The following is a 22,559-nucleotide window of genomic DNA, read 5'->3' on the forward strand; positions in this document are numbered from 1 at the left end:
CGTTTTTATACCCAAGGCAGAACTAATCAACCCTAGCACTCTTTACCAGGAGCCTACACATGCTCCCAAGGACCTTCTCATCACAATACTGCAAGTACCAATCGATTGGAGCTGGAGCTCTGGGTCAGTAGTTCTCAACTGTGGCTATACTTGGAAATTAATGTGAGCTTTACAGGAAACAAAAACAAAACAAAGACCAGTAACAATGTTCAGACTCTGCTTCCAGAGCCCATTCCTAGAGAGTATCATTTGTCACCTCTTGTCCCATAATTTCGTAAGAGTGCTTAAAGGCCATTTTATTTCTACTGTTTTCTGGGTTTTTTTTTTTTTTAGAAAGAACAAAAATAAAGAAGGTTATATTACAATAAATATGGAATTGGGCAGTTATCTCTCAAAAGACAATTAGAATAAAGCATCTAGAGAGAATAATATTATAGATATCAGTTATTAATCCAAAAGGAGACTTAGTTTGGAAGGTCATGTTGCTGTGATCTTTATCATCATGAAATATTTGCAATTTTGAAAATGTCCTAACTATTTCTAAGAAACTCAATAAACAGATACAAACATTACTCCCTATACTCATCCTCATCAGCTGTAGGATGACTAAGCTTACCGTCTGCTCTGACAAGTTGATTCGAACAAGGATGTTGCCTGAAGCCTTTGCTAATGCTCCCACCAAACTTGTCTTGCCCACACCAGGAGAGCCCTCCAGGAGAATGGGTTTGTTCAGTTTTGTAGCTCTTAAGAGCCTCTGGGCATTCATAGCTGTGGTGCCTGCACTGAGTGCATAGTCGGCAATATTATTCCTGTGAAGGACAGGTCCTTAAGTAGAGAAAAGAAAAGCCACATATAAGCTGCCAAATCATGTATACATGTCAACACCAAGGCTTTAAGAATTTAACAAGTAGACTTTCAGTCAGTGAAGTACCATCTGTAGTGAAAATGCTCAGCCCTATTTCAACATTTCCCCACTTTTAAGTCATAAAATCCTTTCAAGGAATAGCCAGCAGCACATTCTTCACTGTGCCTACTACTCAGATCTCTCCCGCACTTATACCTATGCATATACTTACTAACATAGGTCTCACTGCAAGCACACATTTTTCCTTTCACAACCTACACCTGGAATTACTACATGTACTTGTACAATTTACCTTTACAAATAAGTATCTTCCTAGAAGTCAAGTGTAAGCTGGGTATGTAGGTGACATGTTTCCGTATAAATAATTGCATCCAAGGTTTTTAGACCTCCAAGACAATTCAGGATGCATCTTTAACCCACAGTCTAGCTGAACTGCAGAGTAATAATAGTTTTATAGGGCTTAACATTTGTGTCTCTAGGTCTCCTGGAAGAAACTTTCTGTATACCAGTTTGGAGGGCTAGGATAACATCTATTACCTCATCTATGGAAGCAGAAGCAAGAACCACCCCCCCGCCAGTGCACTAAAATATAGCTCCTACATGAGAGTACTGAATACTATGATGATGACTTAGGGAACTTACATCATGGATGCATCATCAGGGATGAAAAGTACTATTGCAGAGGGAGAGAGAAAAGGGTGATATTCCATTCGCCCAGTAACCCAGGCTGATTTTGTTCACCACTGAACCCCCAATAACTGCCACTGTGCCTCTAAGCATTTCAGACACTCAACTATTATTAACGTAGGGAGGGAGGGAGGAAAAGAAACAGATGACCGTGCTAGAGAAGCAACAAACTGAAAAATTACTCATGCCTTCTAAGATATCTAATCCATCTCATTTAAATATTTGGTAGAAGCAACCTAGTAAGAAAAAGAGGAAAGATTAGAACTGAAACCCACCTGAGTTTCCCATTTAATCATTCACTCATTCATCCATTCACTCAATCAACAGCATTTTCTGAATGCCTATGACAACTAGACTACATCTCAGGTGTCAGGGACAGAAAGATGAATGATGCAATTCCTGCCCACAAGGGTTCACAAAACTGTTTTGGTAAGCAGTGGTAAGGATCTATAGTTGATACATTATAGGCTGAATTATCACTATAGGAAAGCTCTTGTTTTGAGCACCAAATAGAAAATAAATGCATTTTTACAAGACAGTTTATTCATAGACTAAAGACTATACTTTCCCCTATTTTTATATGTCAGTTATGTATTTTTAATTCTTCATGAAATTATGGGTGGTTATGCCAAGTCAGATTCTAATTCACATAACTAGTTTAAAAATAATCATGAGTATGATACACGAAAAGTCACAATAAAAGTACCTATGATCTACAAGAAGAGAATGTTCATTATTCAAAATCATTCTTACCCCTTGGTATAAAAAATGGATGAATTCCCCAAAGGTTATCCATTCCAGTAAATTCTTTGGCCTTGAGTCTGTCATAAATCTTCAATTCGTTTTTCTGACACTCTGTAAGACGCACTATCTTGGAAAGTTTCTTGATTAAGAATTTCAGACATTCTTTGCGAGCCAAGAGGGCTGTACCAAACCCTGAGGAAGTTACCCCTAAAAGAGAGAGGATCAGTCCATCAAACAACAGCATGACACCAACCTTGCCCAACTACTCATCAGGAGCTCTTGGGCAATTACCAGGGGAATGAGGCCCTAGCTAATGTTGCACCCACAATGCAATTGCTACTGTAAATAGTCCAAAAAGCAAATGTCTGGATCCCCATCTCCACAATTCACACATCAGCAGCAGCTTATTCAGTAAAGCACCCATGCACTCCATGATGAATCAGCCTGGAGGCAGGAGTAATTAATGTAGTACTCCTGATCATATTGGTTTATATCTCTAATCTTCACTGCTGAAAAAACAGAACTTAAACACTGAATTTTATGAAATTATGGTAAACTTAAAAACAAACAAACTAAAGGATTCAGGCCACTAACTATAAATGACTAATTCATGTTAAGAATTATCTAGTACTTCAGGAGGAAGGGCATTTCCAACAGTCTTCTTCTCACTTGTAATCACCATTTCATGTTTACCAAGTCCCTGGCCTATAGGCAATGAGGAGTTGCAACCTATCTTTTATATCAACCACCTCTCAAAAAGAGTAGAAAGAAAAAAAAATCCACTCTGGGTCTTGGAAATGTTAGAGTAAGTGATTTTTTTTAAAGTATCTGGGTCAGAAGTCAGAGGTCTGAGCTTGCTCTGTTTCATACTCCCCTCTACCCTAACCCTCTTGTCCCCACACCATCTAACAGACAACATACCTGAACCTATTCCATCTATGTACACCAGGCATGCAGCATGGACAAATGATGTCACAGTGGAGATGGTCTCTGGCCTTTTCAAAGCAGCTTCCTCCCCCATTGTGTTCATGAAGTTAACCCAGGACAGGATATCTCTGATACTGACCACACACCTTCGGCCAAATTCCTGGTGGGTCAGCCAATCAATGAAATCCAGCATCACCTCAGCTATGTCAGTCCCTAAGACACAACGAGGCAAAGGCAGTTGCTTAGAGGTAGTTGTATCGAACACTCCAAATGGTTTTGTAACGTGGGGCCCAGAGACGGCCTAAAAGAGGTCTGTGCTCCATAAGGTTATATGCATATTTTTGCAAAAGTACGTAACTGCCTTTTCTAAGGAGAGGGGGTCCATAGCTTTTATTACATTCCCAAGAGGTTCATGAATAGCATTCCACACCTACCAATTACCTTGAGAATTACAGCCTAAAAAGCAATCCTGAAAACTGCTCAGAGAGTATTCATTTGGTTCATGTTCAGATACAATTCTGAAGACACAATGATTTTAGAAAATTTATAAATTTTATTGTATTTTAAACTGATTCACTGGAATGGGGATGCTGTATTTTCAGTGGCATTTTTTAAAAAGATTTTATTTATTTGAGAGAGGAAGAGAGGGAGAGAGGGGGAGAGAGCAAGGGGAGGGGCAGAGGGAGAGGCAGAATCAGATTCCCCGCTGAGCAGGGAGCCCGATGTGGGGCTCGATCCCAGGACTCAGGGACCATGACCTGAGCCGAAGGCAGATGCTTAACCCACTGAGCCACCCAGGCGCCGCTTCAGTGGCGTTTAGTTTAGGCTTCTTGTTTTATTAAATCAATGAATCCATCAGAATTCAGCAAATTAGAGGATTCATAAATTTTGTTTCATGATTTGAGTTAGAGGACTATTCTAATTACCACAATTTCATATTGTAAAATATTTGGAAACAAAATACTTAATTTAGATTAGAAGCAATGTCAATTAAGTTTAATAAAGCACTTCATGTAACTCCTGAAGTCAACAGTAAACATTTATCTAAGAAGTGTGAATACCAAAGAATGTTTTTTTAAAAAAGGAAATACAATGAGGTGCAATCAGAACTGCTATAATATAGAGTGGACCATGCAGCAAAAGCCTTCAAGGCTATACTGCAAATCACTTAGAAACAAACTATCTAGTTAGAAGAAAACTACTAATTACAAAAAACCCCCACAAAATCTTTAAAAAGATCGTAAAATGACAACTCAAGGGGAAAAAATCCAGTCACAATGAGGAAAGAAATTAAATGCTGTTTTAGCAACTACATATTAAACATGAATACTTGGATCCGCATTTCAGAGTGGAATAAATTTGAAATAAATCAAGGACTTAATGGACAACTTTATCCATTGTTAGAGGGTAATTAAACCTTAACTATTAGAAAATCATCAGGTAAGGTGGATGGGTTCATACATGTATTTTTTGTGAGAAATATTAAAAGGTAACAGGAAATAGGAATCCATGTTATAAATGTAATAAATACTAGTATGTAAAATGATTGGGGCGCCTGGCTGGCTCAGTCGGTAGAGCATGTGACTCTTGACCTCAGGGTCTTGAGTTTGAGCTCCACATTGGGTACAGAGATTACTTAAAAAATAAAAATAAAATGATTGATATTTATGAAAAAGTAAATCATACAGAATGCTCATCACTAGTAATTAAAGGAAATGAAATCTTAGACTACCTATTAAAGTAACAAGAATAAAAGAATGGATTTCATTATATAAAAAGACAACAACAACAACAACAACAAAAACCTCCATGTTGGAAGGACTATGCCAAGCAGGCACATTTACTAAGTTGCTGGTAGCACTGTGAATGGGACCATCCTGCTGGAGAAAAATCTGGCCATAACCAATGAGAACTATGAATTTCCTTATTTCTACTTTTAAAAATACAACTCAAGGAAATAACAATATGTCATTTTAACAAAAACACAATGTCTTCAGAAGTATTGGTCAGAAGAGTGGGAGAGTTTAAAAAGCCCACATGCCTTTCATCATAAAAAAAACAAAAAACGAAACAAAAAAACACAAAAAACCCCACTGATGTCACTGAATCTTTTCTGTTTTGTTCATACTATGGATGTATAGATAAAACTACTACAGAGCTTTGTGAACGAAAGCTCCTAGAGAAAGAACTCAGTGGTGTTTATATTTCGATTAAGACAAAGTAGTAATTATATCTTAAGTATTCTGAATAGAATCAGAATTCAATTTAGAATTCATTATTAGTTAAAATAATAGATTCATTAAATCTTACATAGCTTTATAAAGAAAATCTGGAAATAAAAGCTTTACCTAGTTTCCTGTTTTTAAGAACGTTTTTACACTGTGCTAACCTGATCCATTTCCAGATGATAAAAATTAAGCCACTTCTCCCTTACTCTCCTTGTTCCCTCAGGATCTCTAATGCTTCCCCAAAGACGTTGCTGCCATGTAGACTTTACAAAGCTTACAGTAAAGAAGCTCCCTAAGGACAAGCATTGAGGCTCAGAGTTGAGGCCTAGGGGCCGCAGTGCCAACTGCCCTGTAGAGAAACTGTTCACTCCGTTAAACGTGAAGCCCACTGGTGGTGGGGCCAAGGTGGCAGTGTAATTACAGCTGCATTCTCTCCCATTCTTATTACAATCCAAATAACTTATAAGAAGAGCATGCAGCCCATAGGAGATACAGAGGCTGCGTCCAAGGGGAATTCGGCCCTCACGCAGAGCAAAAAGACAAACCATGCCTGCTTAGTAATTTGTCTTCTCCTTCTTTAACTGGAATTCTCACAATAAATGCAGCATTGCGAACAGCACACAACGAAGGTAAGTAAGAAGTTCTGAGTATGGGCCTTGGACCAACATTACTGGCATCACCTAAGAACTTCTTACAAAGGCAAAGGCAAATTCTCAAGCCCCACCCCAGACTGACTGAATCAGAAACTCTAGGTATGAGGCCCAACAAGCTTTATTTCTACAAGTCCTTCAAGTGAGTTTGGAACTCGAACAAGCAAATACTCTTTTATACATGCTTTAAGAAAGAGATTTTTTAAAAAGGGAGAGAAAACGATCCAAAAAAACTGTATTAAGGCTTGAAACCAGAACTTGGTTGTAAATTTAGCCCTTCAATGTGAAAGATAAATATATATACATCATGATGAATGTTAAGTAGACTTACTGTGATCATTTCACAACAGATACAAATATTGAATCATGTTATGCACCTGAAACTAATATGATGTTGAATGTTGATTGTACCTCAATAAAAAACATGCATGTATATATCAAAGCAATCTAGGCTCAATAAAAGAACCATATAATAAATGCTTTGACCCTTACTAGATCTCTTAAAAATTGCTAAATTTAGGCTTTAGGTATACAGAAGTTTTTTAATACTATTCTTCTATTTCCTTATGTTTTTTTTAAAAAACTTTTATAATGAAAAGAAAATTCTTCTTAGAGAGCAAGTGGGGGTAAGAAGGAGAGAGAGCCACCCAGGATTTTTTTTTTTTTTTTAAGATTTTATTTATTTATTTGACAGACAGAGGCAGTGAGAGAGGGAACACAAGCAGGGGGAGTGGAAAGGGAGAAGCAGGCTTCCCGCCAAGCAGGGAGCCCGATGTGGAGCTCAATCCCAGAACGCTGGGATCATGACCTGAGCCGAAGGCAGACGCTTAACAACTGAGCCACCCAGGCGTCCCCAGAAAATTTTTAAATAAAGTTAATAAATTAGTTGATGACAGGGACACTGGGTGGCTCAGTCAGTTGAGCATTGGACTCTTGATTTCGGCTCACGTCATGATCTCACGGTCACGGGATCAAGCCCTGCGTCAGACTCTGCACTCAGCAGGCAGACTGCTTCAGGATTCTCTCTCTCCCTCTCCCTCTGCCACCACCCCCAGTGCACTTGCACTCTATCAAAAATGAATCTTTAAAATAAATAAATAAAACTTTAACATATATTTTTAAAGTATTTTGGTATTATTTCTGATTTTAATTAAATGAAATCTTAGACCTATTCCTATTTTCTAAGACATGACTTCTAATTTTCATTGGCTTCCTAAGTTTGGGAATTATGCTTACCACCTGAAAGCTCTCACCTTTATGATCTATTCTGCCCAGAGACAATCCTGGACGAAGATTATGGCTGATAACCTGAATTAAATCTTCACGATTTGTGCTTTGTGGGCACCATATTTCCGTAAACCGGTTTCTTAAGGCAGGAGACAGCTACAAGAAACAAAAATTTCAATTTGAATGTAATACCTATGAGGAAAACCAGAAAACAAATCCTTTGAAGGAATATTAGCTGATGAGTTTAACAAATACTAGATGCTTCTTTTATTACCACTACTACAGTTTATTGAAGACCTACTTTATCTTAGCTCCTTCCACAGGTCATCTCATTAGTCTCCACCACACCCTCCAAGACAGTATTCCCATCACTTTCTTTATAGACAAGAGTGCAGAACTTCAAGGGCTCATAGAAGAGGTCATGCAAGTTGAAGTCCAGCCCCAGTGGGTGACCGCCAAACCTGAATACTATACCCTAAACAAACGCCCTTCCTTTACCTTCAGTTACATAACCAGTGCTTTCAAGAAAATCAAAGCTACTATCCCACAGGGCACAGCTGTCTGAAGTAGAAAGAGAAAACTTCTTTTATGTGGCTCGAAGGGGGACAGTGAAATTATTAAGGAGGTACATATTTTACCTTTTGTATAACAAAGAATTGTTAGTTCTTCCAGTCTTTATGGTCTTTGCCCTCAAAATGGATTCCTCTTACCTTCTTAACCTTCCCCTATGTCAATTAACCCCTATTTACAAGCGTATACAATGCCACATTTGCACGTAACCTAGCTTATTATTGCTTTCCTTTTACTTGGTAAACTCCATCCATCTGTCTGGCCTACTGCAGCAGGACTAGCAGCAATGCCTATACTCAGGAGCAGCTCAGTCAAGACCCAGTGAATGTGTGAGTGTTCCTTGCTGCCATCCTAGACAAGCAGTGCCACTGGTCATCCTACCTCACTCTGCCTGCTGGCAGGCAAAAACAAAAAAGAACCTTCCCTTAGGTAAAAGTTGGCAATGTTCTTCCAAGAAAAACTTAAACTATCCTAATTTAAGCTAACCTTAATAAACACAACCTTGAAATCAGACCTTTCTATGCTATTCTCACTTGCCAAAGAACCAGTTTTCATATTATGTTTGAAGCTGTGATATATTTCTTCTTATTTCCTCTCTTCAGAACATTTCAAGAAGTGTAGTGATAATCCTTCATATTATGCTACAGAGGAAAATCAGGCCCAAAACACCATATTCACATATCAGGGACACCCACCAAGTTACCAAGAATTTTAATTACTTTCATTCACAACCCCTGTTTCTTCTCATCACACCTGACCTATCGCCACGTCACCATTTTCCTAACAGACCAGGATCCCACACACAACACAGACTTCTCCACTGAGAGACTCCGCAAGCCTGAAAGACATGGTGTTCAGGGTACTGGATCCTGGCTGGGTCCTAACAGCCAGCCTCTGAACAGAAGGCTGCTCTCCACCTTTTCCTTTACCAATAGTCTGAGGGTAACCCACATGACCCCTGGGGAGAACAGATACACTCCACCTGCAAAATAAGAAGCGGTTCCTGGCTGCAACACTTTTGTCACTTTAAAACACTCAAAGCCAAACTCATGTTTAAGGGAGGAGACCCCAGAAACAGAGTTTAAGATTAAATTTCAGTTTCAACTTTCTCATCCATGAAAGTAGGAAAATAACTTTCACACAGAGCTCTTGTGAGAATTTGTTATGGTAACATGTAAAGAGCTGGGCAAAGTGACTGAAACAATGAAATTTCAGGCACACACAGTGAGATATTAAAATAAGGAAATGATTATGTCAGAATTTCTCAACTTTGTAATAATTCTAAAGTATCTTTCTAGGTTTTTAATTTTTACCCAATATAAAATTCCAAATGCATTTGTACATATTATATTTATAGCTGCCAGTGAGCTGAGGTCAAAAACTAGAAAAAAAATAATGCTTCAGGAACACAATTTTACCTCTTTTTTTCCAAAGTCGCCCCCAGGGTTCATGGTTGCTAAGATACGGAACTTTTTCCCAGCAGTCAACAGCTCTACCTCATTATCCTTGTCCTCTACACTGCCTTTTTCAGCTAATACCAGGGACTTTTCCACTTCAAGGACACTAAAAGACAGAAATATTAGAGAATATAAGATTAGAAAAGGCTTATGTAACCTTTCTATTTTGTGGTCTTCAAGTTCTTTTAAAAAGGAAAAAAGTTATCTCCTCTGCTGAGCTTTTTATTTAGTTAACACTTTCCTAGCACGAATTTTAAAATGACTCATTATCCCAATTCCTCTGTAATGGAACAATATTGCTGATCAAAAGAAAAAAAAAAATCCCTTTATCCACTTATTGCCCCATTAAGGCATCTGTTTTAAAAATGAGTGTCTTGTATGCAAATATTCATGGCAGCATTATTCATAAAAGTAGAAATAACCCAAATACCATCAGGCGGTGAACAGATAAAAAAAAGATATGGTATATCTATACAATGGAATACGCTTAGAAATAAAAACGAACAAACTACTAACATAGGTTACCTCAAAACAATGCTAAGTGTGAGAAGAGACCATTTATATGTAAGGTGCTGAAAAGACAAATATTTTTTTACAGAAAGTAATTTAGTAGTGGCCTGGAGTAGGAGGTGGCATCAGAAATAAACTGTAAAGGGGTAGAAGGAATCCTACTGGTATGGTGGAAATGTAAAACTGGATTATGGTGCAAAACTCAGTAAATTTACTAGAAGTTGTTGAATTATACATCTAAAATGGATACATTTTATGGTAAATTAAACTTCAAAAAAGAAAAACAGGTATACGTCAAAATTCATATTAGTCTGAGATTTAAGGCTGTACAACCATACCGCATCTTTGAAGAATTTAGATAATGGTCACATAAATTGCCTTAAAAAAGAGTTTTAACTTCGGTTCATTTGCTTTTAGCCCCACCATTCCGCAGTCCCATCTTACTGATTATTGACAACAAAACAGAAAAACTAGGCCTCTTAAACTACTGAGTGCTAAACCCAGAAAAAAAAGAAAAAAAAAAAACCAAACCCCCCCCAAAAAAAAACAAAACCAAACAAACAAAACCAAACAAACCAAAAAACAAAAACGGTAACTCATTATCATTTTCAAACATTTACTATGCACCTATGAAAAACATTACTGTGCAAGAGAATACCTATAAAAACCAGACCAGTATTCCATAGTCTATGGAATATTATTTAGCCATAAAAAGGAATGAAATCTTGCCATTTGCAACAATATGGACAGAACTAGAGGGTACAATGCTAAGTGAAATAAGTCAAAGAAAAATACCATAGGATTTCATTCATACATAAAATTTAAGAAACAAAATAAATGAACAAAGAAAGAAAGAGAACAACCAAGAAACAGACTCTTAACCATAGGAAAAAAAACTGATGGTTACCAAAGGGGAGGCAGGTGGGGGCGATAGGTGAAATAGGTGAATGGGATTAAGAGTAGACGTATCATGATGAGCACTATGTAATGTATAGAATTGTAGCATCACTATATTGTACACCTGAAACTAATGGTATAGGTTAACTACATGGGAATTTTTAATCTTTTAATTAAAAAAATTTTTAACTGATTAATTAAAAAATAACCAGACCAGTGAAAACATCACACACAGGGCAAACCTCTTACACATATACCTATTGAGTCTTTCCAGGACAGAGTCGTCAGCCAGTGAGATCTCATCCAAGAGAAAAAAGCCATCTTCTTTCATGGCCAGAACAAGAGGACCATCATGCCACTCAAAAAGTCTTGATGTATCAATTTCTTCCTACAATTTGGAAAAGAAGGTGTGAAATTAAAGAGCAAGTGGGCCCACGAGGCAATACACACATAGCTAGCTGGTGTCTGCTGGAGTAAGCGGTCATTCTGCAGAAAGTAAGGGTCTAAGAACAAAGAATAAAGCCTACACAACAGGATGCTCCTCAAAGTCCTTTGCAGACAAGTGAAAACCTAAAGATATACATCAAACCTGGGATCAAAACCTCACCATGAATACGTTCCACAGCTGACTCATGCACAAAGCCAAGTGCAATTCTCAAATGAATGAACACCACATCATTCACTACCGAACAAACCTTGTCCTTTGGCTTCTGTCTCACCGGCCGCAGTCCCCCCAGGAAGTCTGATGTCTCCATGTGTAAGTGGCAGTTGACAGAGTATAGTTTCTGATTTGCCAAGCCTGCAAACACCTGACAGATCGTAGTTTTCCCACACCTGTTAAACGGATACATACCAGATTAATAAGAACCATAAATTCCAAATGTACAAGAACAAACACCCAGTCAGCACAAGAGGGAAGCTCTGGTGAGAGCCTCACTGCAGCAGCAGACACTGCTGGCCAACACGACCTCTGCACCCTGAGCTTAGGACACCCTCCCCCCAAACAACAGCACCCTACGGTGTTCCTTATACAAAAAAGTACACACGACCTGAATTCCATCCTTTTCTACTTCTACCAACAACCAACAAGGGATGGGAAAGAAATCTAAACCTTACAGACTTTCAGGAGAGGAGCTCATCTGCTCTTCTCTATAGATCTATAGAATGAATGGCACTATTTACAAGAATTACAAAGAAAAAAACAACTCCAGTGATAATAATACAAGAAATCATTCTTTTCTATCACAAAGGTCTGAAGGAAGAGGAAAGTGAACAGTAATGGGTCTCTTACATGATCCTTTAAAAAAAAAAAAAAAAAAGAAAGAAAAAAGAAAAAACAAAGATTGCATTCCTGATAATCCTTCGCAGGTAACTCAAATACTCCTAAGGAACTGAACTGAACCATCATGAGTTACTGTCACAGAAGCACAGGGTTTTACCCAGTGTCTCCAACCAGCAGCACTGGTTCACCAAATTCCAGCGCCCTTCCCACCAGCATCGCCAACCTCCGCATGCCCTCAGTCCACACAATGTGGCTGAACGTAGACTCCAGTGTGGATACCTGAGTGGACAATTTACCTATAAAACGGAGAATAAATATTTAGCTTCTAATAGGAGCACAGCTCAGTTCATTTCCTCTAGATATTTTGACCTACTCACTCAGTAATTTTAGGACATTTTCCTTGGAGAAGAGGGATTGAGGACACAATTTTTTCTTGAAATGTTTTTCAAGGACTTCTTGAATCACATCAATCTCCTCCTGCTTCCTGACTCGGCCTGCGAGAAGCATAAATCCTTGAAAAAATAAAAATAAAATTAAAATTAAAAAAAAAAAGAATCACTGAGTGTCACGTTAAAATACCAAGGGATATTGAGAATACGGAGCAACAGCAACCTTCTTAGCTGCTGGTGGTGAGAGTAACTAAAGAACTACTTTGGAAAACTGGGAGAATCTACTGCAACTAACCTTATGCCTGCCCAGTCCCCAGCAACATGACTTGCAGGTAGACCCAAACACAAATGAACACATGTGCACCAAAATACATATATAGGAATGTTCAGAGCGGTTCCATTCATAATAACTAGAAAGTGGAAATAACCCAAATGTCCACCAACAAGAATGAATAAGCATATTATGGTATCTCCATACAATGGGTTACAACATAATAATAATTTAAAAAGAATGAATTCCTAATACACATAACAGCATGGCTGAACCTCACATTAGGCTGGGTGAAAAGAAGTCAAACCCAAGGAGTACATACTGCATGATACTAGCTGAAGCTCAAGCATAGGCAAAAATCAGTGGTGATAGAGGTCAGAGCAGTGGTTACCTCCAGGGGAGGTTAAGACTGGCAGGAACCATGAAGGAATCTTTTGAGGTACCGAAAAATATTCTATACTTTGGCCTAGGTGATGATTTACATGGGTATGTACAAATGTTAAAAAAAAATTAAATCTAGCTTATACATGAAAAAATAAAGTACTACATTCACTTTACTATATGTTACACCTTGATTAAAGAGTGTTACGTTTTTTTAAAAAAAAATGTTCCTCCACCTATCTACTTTTTACCAGTAAAGAAAAAATACAACTCTCATGGGTTAGTTTTACTTACTCTCCTTATTAACCACTCCATTAATGACTCATTAGTACCTTTCAAATCAGTAGATTCTGAAATGCTTTCTTTCCTATAGAGAAACATATAACTTCTTCCCATGGATTAAACAAAAATGAGCAATCATGAGTCTCAGATGACATAACTACCTTCCCTCAGAACCATGACAGTACCTGACCAACCTGTCAGTTTTCTTCCTTTCTTATTTTTTTTAAAGATTTATTTATCTGACAGTACACAAGTGCACAAGCATGGGGAGGGGTAGAGGGAGAAGGGGAAGACATGGGGACCCTGAGATCATGACCTGAGCCAAAGGCAGACGCCTAACTGACTGAGCCACCCAGGTGCCCCAACCTGACAGTTTTCTGTATAAGGCACAAGCACGACTACCTACGATTAGTGAGTTGCAGATAAATAGTCCACAAAGACACCACCAACCACCCGCCAAAACTCTTACATAGGCATTGTGCCTCTATCTGAAACTGTAGAAACCCAAACATAGTGGCACAGAGGCCTGCAGAAAAGAACCATTTTCAAAAGCACCTGGCACTTGAGGGAAAAAGACCATTTCTGGAATACTCAGTAAAATGTATATATTGACCACAACGTGGGAAAGATTTATTTTAATAAGAAGGTTTGATATTTGACATAACTTCACAGTTTGAAAGCATCCAACTGAAAGCATACCATCGTTGGCTAAATGCTGTAGCCAGTCATACTCTTTCTCGGTCTGTTCAGCCAATCTGTATCTTTCAGCCCACCGAAACAGATCACGAAGAGTGATGAAGCCCTGTTTTCCAGCAAACACTGAAGAACTTCTGCGATAGGACTATTAAAATATCAAAACAAATGAAAAAGAGCAATGACAAGCACACTGTACAACCTATATACAATTTTTAACAAATTTATGCTCCAATAAAAATGATTCATTCCACTGAGATTAATTTTTGAAAAAAGTAAATGGACTATAATCCTTTGAAGATAAATATTCAAACTCATGTAGAAGAGTATAAATTCCAAAGCACAACGCCAAGAAAAAAAAAGGAATTCCATTTCTTTTTTCTTTTTTTTTTTTTTTTAAAGATTTTATTTATTTATTCGACAGAGATAGAGACAGCCAGCGAGAGAGGGAACACAAGCAGGGGGAGTGGGAGAGGAAGAAGGCAGGCTCCCAGCAGAGGAGCCTGATGTGGGGCTCGATCCCATAACGCCGGGATCACGCCCTGAGCCGAAGGCAGACGCTTAACCACTGTGCCACCCAGGCGCCCCAGGAATTCCATTTCTTACACCATATATAAAAAATTATGAATACAAATGATGGCAAACATGCAGAAACATTAATCCCATAAGGTGGGAACATAGTCGTAAGATTGTCAATTACTATTAGCTTTCTAGAAACTAAAAGTGTATTAATTCTGATAAAGGACACTTTTAACACCATAAAAAGGGCTTTTCAAAAAACAAAGGAACTGTAGCTTTGCAGAATTGACAAGGGAGAGACATAAAAAGGATATCTTTAGTTATGTCCATTCAAGGACTAGATCCATTCAAAAAACAAAAATTGTAGTTTGTCAATGCCAAGTTCCAATCTAAACAAAATGTTCCAAAATTACCCACAAGTAGGGAACTGTTACCATATGACTATGAGAAAAACTATAACATGGTATCAAATTGTTCATTTACAAAACCACAAAATGTATATTAGTGGAGTGCATTTTACGATAATATCCTTAATTTGAGAAAAAAATAGATGGACTGCTGTGTCTACCTGAGAAGGCTATCAAATTTTAAATTTTGATCACGAAATCTAATCAATATGTTCCATTTGAAAGTAAGTGAGAGAGATGAAATACCTGAAGGTCCAGCATGACTTTAACCAACTTGCTACAATAGGAGGGTGGCAAACTACAGCGCTTATGCAAGATTGTTTCCAACTCAGAACTAGGCAATTCATCAAAATGCAATTCCACAAACCGATTCCTGAAGGCTCTTGAAAGCACCTGGGAAACACACAGGAAAAAAAAAAACATGACAAAAAGAGCCTCTTACCCAGTTTCCAAAATGGAGGCTCTGTTATTTGCCACAAAAAGAAAAACCCTTCAAAAGAAGTAAAAACATCCCAGTCTTACCAAGAAAGATTACTTGATGGAGTAACAAACGGGAGTAAGGGGCAAATGCTACACACCTTTCTGCCTCCATAAAGTCCTGGGGGATTCTGGGTAGCAAAAAGCATGAACCGAGGGTGAGCTTTAACAACTTCTTGTGTTTCTGTGATGAGCAATTCACGGTTATCATCCAGCAATCTGTTCAGTGCCTCTAGCACATCAGTAGGGGCCAAATTTAATTCATCTAAAATAATCCAGTAGCCCTTTCTCATAGCATCAATAAGAACACCTTAGAAAAAACAAACACTGAAGATTAGTACATAAATTAGTCCACAAAGTTTTAAAAAATGTTATATACAAATCAACCAATCCTAGACCATTACATTTCAAAATAAATTACTTCCTGCAGCTAGTCATGCCCAAAAATAATTTGTGATGTCAAATATCAAGAAAGGACAATTTTCAATTAAAGTTATCATTTCACACAGAAGGGGAGCCAAGGCTGACAAATATCATATTTCCCATTTATTTTCCCCCTGCAGTCTAATTTCATTTAAATCACCACATTCTCATATCTATTCTCAGCTTCCCTCTGTTCAACGCTCACCACATTTTTCTTAGTCTCTAGGAAATGAAGTAGCAGTTCAATTACCCTCTACAAAACTTGGTCCTAGTTCTCCGTACAGCTAACGAGATCAGTGAGGCCCAAAGGAAGCTGGATCTCCCCTAGCCAGGGAGATCAGGGAGAAAGACAAACCATCTGTTATGGCAAAGGCCAATGTGCCTCAACTGGAAAGGATGAAGTTTACATGGGGAAATGGGTTTAAAAGAATGAACACCTATACCCATGGAATGAAATAATAAATCCTACCTTCTTTAAATACAAGCTTCCCTGAAGAGTCAGATGTATAACAACCAATGTACTCCTGAATATCCGTGTGTTCGTGATTGTTAATACGCACACAATGGTTACCAGAAGCTGCTGCCAGCCACCGGATAAGGCTTGTTTTACCAACTGATGTCTCTCCCTGAATCAACACTGGATAGGTTCTTGAAAAGATCAGCCAATAAAGCAATTTAAGAAAAAAAAGACAGAAACCAGAATTCAAGTAGTATTAAAAGGAATGTATCATTTATCACCATAAAAAGACATTTTTATATACCTACACACCACTAATGGAATGTTTCGTAAGCCCTGAGAAGTTTCTATGTAAAAGGGGTTCCTCAGAAAATACTGAGGAAAGCAATCTCAACCTTTCTTGTAGTACTTGTGAGAAACAGTAAATGGGACTAGCTGTCACTCACTTAAATAATGGATAAGTATTCACCAGCAAAATACTGAAAAACAAGCTTAAAGATGGCCAAAATAATCTGCATCTGTATTGCTTCCACCAAAAGGTGCAACTAGAAGCAATGCTTTGTGCCAGGAGAAAAGTATGGACTTGGGAAGGAATTACTCACTTAAGCCAATAAACAACAATAAAGCACTTGGAAAATCAAGGAAGTAAGACTAGAATGTCATCAATGCCTATGCTGGTAGAACTTCTGAGAAGCAAAAGAAAAGGTCCACACACCCTGCAGAAACCACTCGGACTATGTCTCTCAGGTTTAGCTTAACAGAAGATGTAAGAATGTAGGTCTCATCTATTGTAGGTTCCTTGTCTCCCACCGAAATCCAGTATCCTTCGACCTGGATAAGCCGGCCTCCTTTTGGTTCTGGAATAGGCTGAAAGACAAAAAAGTTAGAGAAATAACCTACAGTCCCGTGACAACTATGGCATCCTTTCAGAGAGGGGTGTAGGTTGGAAAAGAAGTTATCACCAAGAATGCTGCCCCAAAGTAATCCTAAGTCCCTAATAAGATTCTTTCTTTCTTAAGAGTAAGGAATCAACATAAAAATAAGCCTGTTAGTTGGTAAACCACTTTCTCAGCATCTTTCACTCCCATGTTATTCTAGAATTTCCTTTGTCAAACTGAAGTGGTGAGTTTGGGGAAGACCTTGAATCAAATAGTTTCTTAAATAGTTAATGATTTAGTTCTTTTCTCTCACCTCCCAAAATTCCCACCCTGATGAAGTATTTTGGTCAAAAACATGTAGTTCATATAAACCACGTTCCTAAAAACAGGACCAGTGTTGAACTGAAGGACCGGAGCTTTGCATTATTACATTCTGGATCCCCTAGAAGACATTAAAAATAAAAGTGACCCTCCAGGGTCACTTGGGTGGCTCAGTCGGTTAAGTGTTCAACTCCTGATTTTGGCTCAAACCATGATATTGGGGTTGTGAGACGGAGCACCACGTTGGGCTCTGCGCTGGGCGTGGAGTCTGCCTAAGATTCTCCCTCTCCCCCTCCCTCAACCCCTCCCCACCAAAATAAATAAACAAATCCCCCCCCCAAAAAAAAGTGTGACCTTCCAGAGAAACTACTCTATCAAGGATAATAGTGCAAATGACATAATCTTTCAAAGATATGATAGGAGTTATTAAGTTGATTTATAACATAACTGTCATTTTCATAGATCAAAAATGGTCAGAAGTGGTCAGATCTGTAGCTATGAAAAAGTGTTCTAAAACATTTAGTTCCCTAACGCGAAGCTACTAAAACTTCTTTTAAGAGCTCCTCAACTTAGCTCAGGAGCAGTGGGAAAAAAAGATATTTAAACTTCCATCATATGGATCCATTAGGAAAATACAAAAAAAAGTAAAGGACAGTGGTATTGGAATGATAATCACAGCAAGCTTGAGCCTTTTTTCAATGTATTTATGGTTTACCAAAAGTATATATTCATATGTTACTTGTATAATTTTTAAAAAGGAAAAAATACTGAATCCAAAGTAATCCTAAGTCCCTAATAAGGTTCCTTCTTCCTTAAGAGTAAGGAATCAACATAAAACAAGCCTGTTCATTGGTAAACCACTTTCTCAGTATCTTTCACTCCCATGTTATTTGAGAATTTCCTTTGTCAAACTGAAACGGTTGTTGTATTTAATAAGGAAAAAAATGCCCAACCATCAATCAGATGGGAAGTGTGTACACAAATTATGGTGTAAGCAACAAAATACTATGTAACCATTAGAAACCATGCCACAGTGATATCTGGTACAGACACGAAAATATAGGATATAGTTAGGCTAAGAAAGGAAGCTACAGAAAAGTATTATGATTCCTTTTAAGTCATTTATATTAGATATATGTTTAGAATTTGCGCCCTTACTAAATGAAATAAGTCAGTCAGGAAAAGACAAATACCATATAACTTCACGCATACGTGGAATTTAAGAAACAAAAATGAACAAAGAAAAAAAAAGACAAACCAAAAAACAGACTCTTAACAACAGAGAACAAATTGATGGTTACCAGAAAGGAGGTAGGTGGGGAGATGGTAAAACAGATGATAGGGATTAAGAGTACACTTAGCTTCAGCAACAAGTAACATACAGATTTGCTGAATCACAGTATTGTATATCTGAAAATAGAACACTGTATATTAAATATAGTGGAATTAAAATAAAAAACAAGAAAGAATTTGCCTTGATAAAGCTATACACACACTGTCAGAATTTGAATATTTAACAAAATACATATATAATTTAGGTGGAAAGGTATAAGGTTTAAATCTCTAAAGAGTAGGAGTAGGATTATTTGGAATTTTCACCATCTAAGACACCACCTAATTTTTTGGAACAAATGGATTACTTTCATAATTAGAAACAAGTCTTGTTTAAAAAAAATTGAAATTTTGATAATTCAGCCTTTCATTTATGTTAAATAAGTCAAGAAATCAAACAACATACCTGCTTCAGCAGACTTTTTACGTTGCCAGAGACAATGTGTTGACAAATGAGCTTCTGAACTACTGGGTGTGATGCCCTGTCAAGCTGTGTTAAGAAACCCAAACAAAAGCCCTAGGGAAAAAACAAACAAACAAATATGCATAAAACTAATTACCCTTCTACAATAACAGGCCAACTTATTTCAGAAACAAAACTCAAACTCTTGGGTGGTACTGGTTCCCAGAACAACTTTTTTTTTTTTTTTTGAAGATTTTATTTATTTATTTGACAGAGATAGAGACAGCCAGCGAGAGAGGGGACACAAGCAGGGAGAGTGGGAGAGGAAGAAGCAGGCTCACAACGGAGGAGCCTGATGTGGGGCTCGATCCCATAACGCCGGGATCACGCCCTGAGCCGAAGGCAGATGCTCAACCGCTGTGCCACCCAGGCGCCCCTCCCAGAACAACTTTTAAATGTGATATGATGGTACAAAAATGGCAGGGTCACTCTGGTATGTTCTGGGCTGATCCGACTAAATGGACTGCACAGGCAAACCTGGCATTTGCATCACCACTCCCTCCCATCCACCAAGCTCCCACCCAAGCACAGACTTTAGAAAGACCTCGTAGAGCGAGCGCTGGATGTTGCTACAGGGATTGGAAGCTGCAAATCGCAGAGCTCTGCAAAGAGTCCGAAGGCTGTAGTGAGGTCTATGGCCAGTTCCATCCACCAATTTTGTCCCAGAGTCTTTCCGTAGAGCTGTGTACAAGCTACAAAAAAGACGGAGTTCAAATGACTTTATTAACTAATAAGCATTCACTATTTTGCCATTATTCCTTTTTTTTCCCCCCACACGGTCCAAAAGCCATTTTTATAGAATTAGTTAAACTTATATACAATTTCCTAGAGCATTCATCAAAATCTCTCAGACATTCTCTTTTGAATCTATTTTTCAGGGCTCTTTGCTCAGTGGGGAGTCTGCTTCTCCCTCTGCCCTCCCCTCTGCTTGTGTACGCTCTCTCAAATAAATAAAATTTTTTTAAAAATCTATTTTTCACACACTCAGAGACTCTTTCAAAAGAAGTATCTATCAATTTCCTTTAGGATAAAAAGAGCAGAGAGGTGAAAAACACCGGATTCTTAACAAAAAGACAGTAAGATAGGAGAAGCCCTTAGTAAGAATATACAGAGTCCAGGAGCACCTGGGTGGTTCAGTCAGTTTAGCATCCAACTCTTGACTTCGGCTCAGGTCATGATCTCAGGGTCATGGGATGAAGCCCCATATTGGGGCTCAGAGGGGAGTTTGCTTGAAATTTTCTCTCCCTCCCTCCCTCTCTGTCCTTCCAACCTCCCAACCCCACACACTGTAAAATAAATAAATCTTAAAAGAAAAAAAAAAAAAGAATATACAGAGTCCAAACACAGTGTTCCAGAGTCAGCTCTAATACAATAGGGAAATAAAGTCCCTGTGTAATCTAATAGTGATGGAGAAGCACACAGAAAAAAATCATGGTGTTTTGAAAGGTCATAAGTATGGCCATAATCAGTAATGACAAAATGTTAAAAAGCATGAAAATATGGTGACTGTTACTATTATCATTACCACACACTTTAGAAGTCTAGAAGATGACAAGATGGAAGAAGAAATTTAAAATTTCATGAAATTCATGATCAGCTACACAAGATCAAGAGTAACCAAATGTGTGTCTCAGATTAAATCTAAGTTCTTGCCCAAGTAAGATTTGGCTTATCTCTTTGCAATCTAGCTATACATTCTTTTCTTTTGTAGAAAGAATCTACATTCTAGAAGTGGGTTATTACAAATGGAACACTTACCACTTATACTATCAGCATTTTACAAGAGCCTCTGCTTTATCTAGTCTGTTTTATCTCTGCTTTTCAATTTTAACCACACATATTTATACTTTTGTCCAAATATTCTTGGCTAACAAAAGTGTTCCAATTTTAGAATGTGGTATTGGTAAACCATTTCAAAGCATTTTCACAAATGCCTCCTTAACTATTCTATTTAAAATAGGGCTCCAACTGAGGCGCCTGGGTGGTTCAATTGGTTAAGCCCCTGCCTTCAGCTCAGGTCATGATCCCAGGGTTCTAGGATCAAGGCCTGCATTGGGCTCCCTGCTCAGCAGGGAGTATGTTTCTCCCCCTGCCACTCCCCCTGCTCATGCTCTCTCTCTCTCCCTGCTCCCTCTCTCAAATAAAATCTTTAAAAAATAAAAAATAAAATAGGGCTACAAGCCTGTATTTTCTAATCCCCGTTTTGCTTTATGTGTTATTTTTCTTCACTTACCATAACCTAAAATTATGTTTCTCCTGCTTTCTGTGCTGAGAGTGCTCTTGCAAACATTCCTAAAACTCACCAGAATTTCTGTAAGAAGTACGGCAAGCACCAACCCCACAAAGTGACACAGTACAAGAAAGACAAAGATTCTCCTTACGCCCAGGGAAAGCTGCATTATGACAGGAAGCAGAGTGGCTACGGTGGGCAGACTAAGACGATTTTCTGGAAAAAGGCTAAAACTACAAAGAAGATTGTGCTGAGGCTTCAATGTGTTGAGCCCAACTGCAGATCTAAGAGAATACTGGCTATTAAGGGATGTAAGCATTTTGAACTGGGAAGAAATAAGAAGAGAAAGGGCCAAGTGAACCAGTTCTAACCTTCATATTTTGCTATATTATGAAGACAATAAAATCTTGAGGTTATAGTCACTTCAAAAAAATTACAGTATGTATCTCCTTGTTTACTGGTTATCTTCACCTCCTGAATTAAAAGCTCCGTGAGGAGCTTATTTATATTTATCTTATTTATAGCTATATCCCTAGCACATGGGCAACTCAATAATTTGTACCCAAAAAAAAGGAACAAACCGCAAAATGCGAAGTAAAACATTAATATGATCCTATTTCAAAAGCTTTACATAGTGTATAGTTCTTTCTAGGCAACACAGACAAAATTAACTAAATGATGTGCCCAGAATGACAGAATTTGTTTTTGACAGAGCCCATACTAGAATTCAAGCTGTCTGATTGCACCCTTTCCACACGGCATAGAAAACAAAAACAGAAACAGAAATAAAGGCTCAAGAGGGACGCATGGGTGGCTGAGTTGGTTAAGCATCTGCCTTTGGCTCAGGTCATGATCCCAGGGTCCTGGGATCGAGTCCTACATTGGGTTCCTTGCTCAGCAGGAGCCTGCCTCTCCCCGCTGCCTGCCTCTCCCCACTGCTTGCTCTCTGTGTGTGCACGCTCTCTGACAAATAAAATTTAAAAAAAATAAAA

At 38.2% G+C, this 22,559-nt stretch overlaps 2 protein-coding genes across 4 annotated transcripts in view; one reads left to right on the forward strand and one right to left on the reverse strand.

Annotated features, from left to right (window-relative positions):
- The window catches only part of MDN1 (midasin AAA ATPase 1), a 164,058-nt gene that overhangs the window by 84,128 nt on the left and 57,371 nt on the right, over positions 1 to 22,559 (reverse strand). For all 3 annotated transcript variants that reach the window (XM_087865316.1, XM_045807060.2, XM_087865317.1), the window contains 16 exons: positions 19,882 to 20,029; positions 19,281 to 19,391; positions 17,059 to 17,210; positions 16,356 to 16,534; positions 15,565 to 15,773; positions 15,233 to 15,379; positions 14,067 to 14,208; positions 12,422 to 12,556; positions 12,202 to 12,340; positions 11,458 to 11,596; positions 11,020 to 11,150; positions 9,317 to 9,461; positions 7,355 to 7,484; positions 3,218 to 3,436; positions 2,306 to 2,503; positions 617 to 825 (listed from right to left, as the gene is read on the reverse strand). In XM_087865316.1, the coding sequence (XP_087721442.1) occupies positions 617 to 825; positions 2,306 to 2,503; positions 3,218 to 3,436; positions 7,355 to 7,484; positions 9,317 to 9,461; positions 11,020 to 11,150; positions 11,458 to 11,596; positions 12,202 to 12,340; positions 12,422 to 12,556; positions 14,067 to 14,208; positions 15,233 to 15,379; positions 15,565 to 15,773; positions 16,356 to 16,534; positions 17,059 to 17,210; positions 19,281 to 19,391; positions 19,882 to 20,029 (2,533 nt within the window). The remainder of the gene's footprint in view (positions 1 to 616; positions 826 to 2,305; positions 2,504 to 3,217; positions 3,437 to 7,354; positions 7,485 to 9,316; positions 9,462 to 11,019; positions 11,151 to 11,457; positions 11,597 to 12,201; positions 12,341 to 12,421; positions 12,557 to 14,066; positions 14,209 to 15,232; positions 15,380 to 15,564; positions 15,774 to 16,355; positions 16,535 to 17,058; positions 17,211 to 19,280; positions 19,392 to 19,881; positions 20,030 to 22,559) is intronic.
- On the forward strand, positions 20,744 to 21,937 carry LOC123798572 (large ribosomal subunit protein eL42-like). Its single transcript, XM_087865302.1, has 2 exons — positions 20,744 to 20,805; positions 21,613 to 21,937. Exons 1-2 carry the CDS (start codon positions 20,744 to 20,746, stop codon positions 21,935 to 21,937), a joined length of 387 nt encoding a protein of 128 aa, XP_087721428.1.

The sequence above is a fragment of the Ursus americanus genome, chromosome 11 (assembly GCF_024610735.1).
Source record: "Ursus americanus isolate L20-20 chromosome 11, mUrsAme1.1.p, whole genome shotgun sequence".
Classification (NCBI taxonomy): domain Eukaryota; kingdom Metazoa; phylum Chordata; class Mammalia; order Carnivora; family Ursidae; genus Ursus; species Ursus americanus.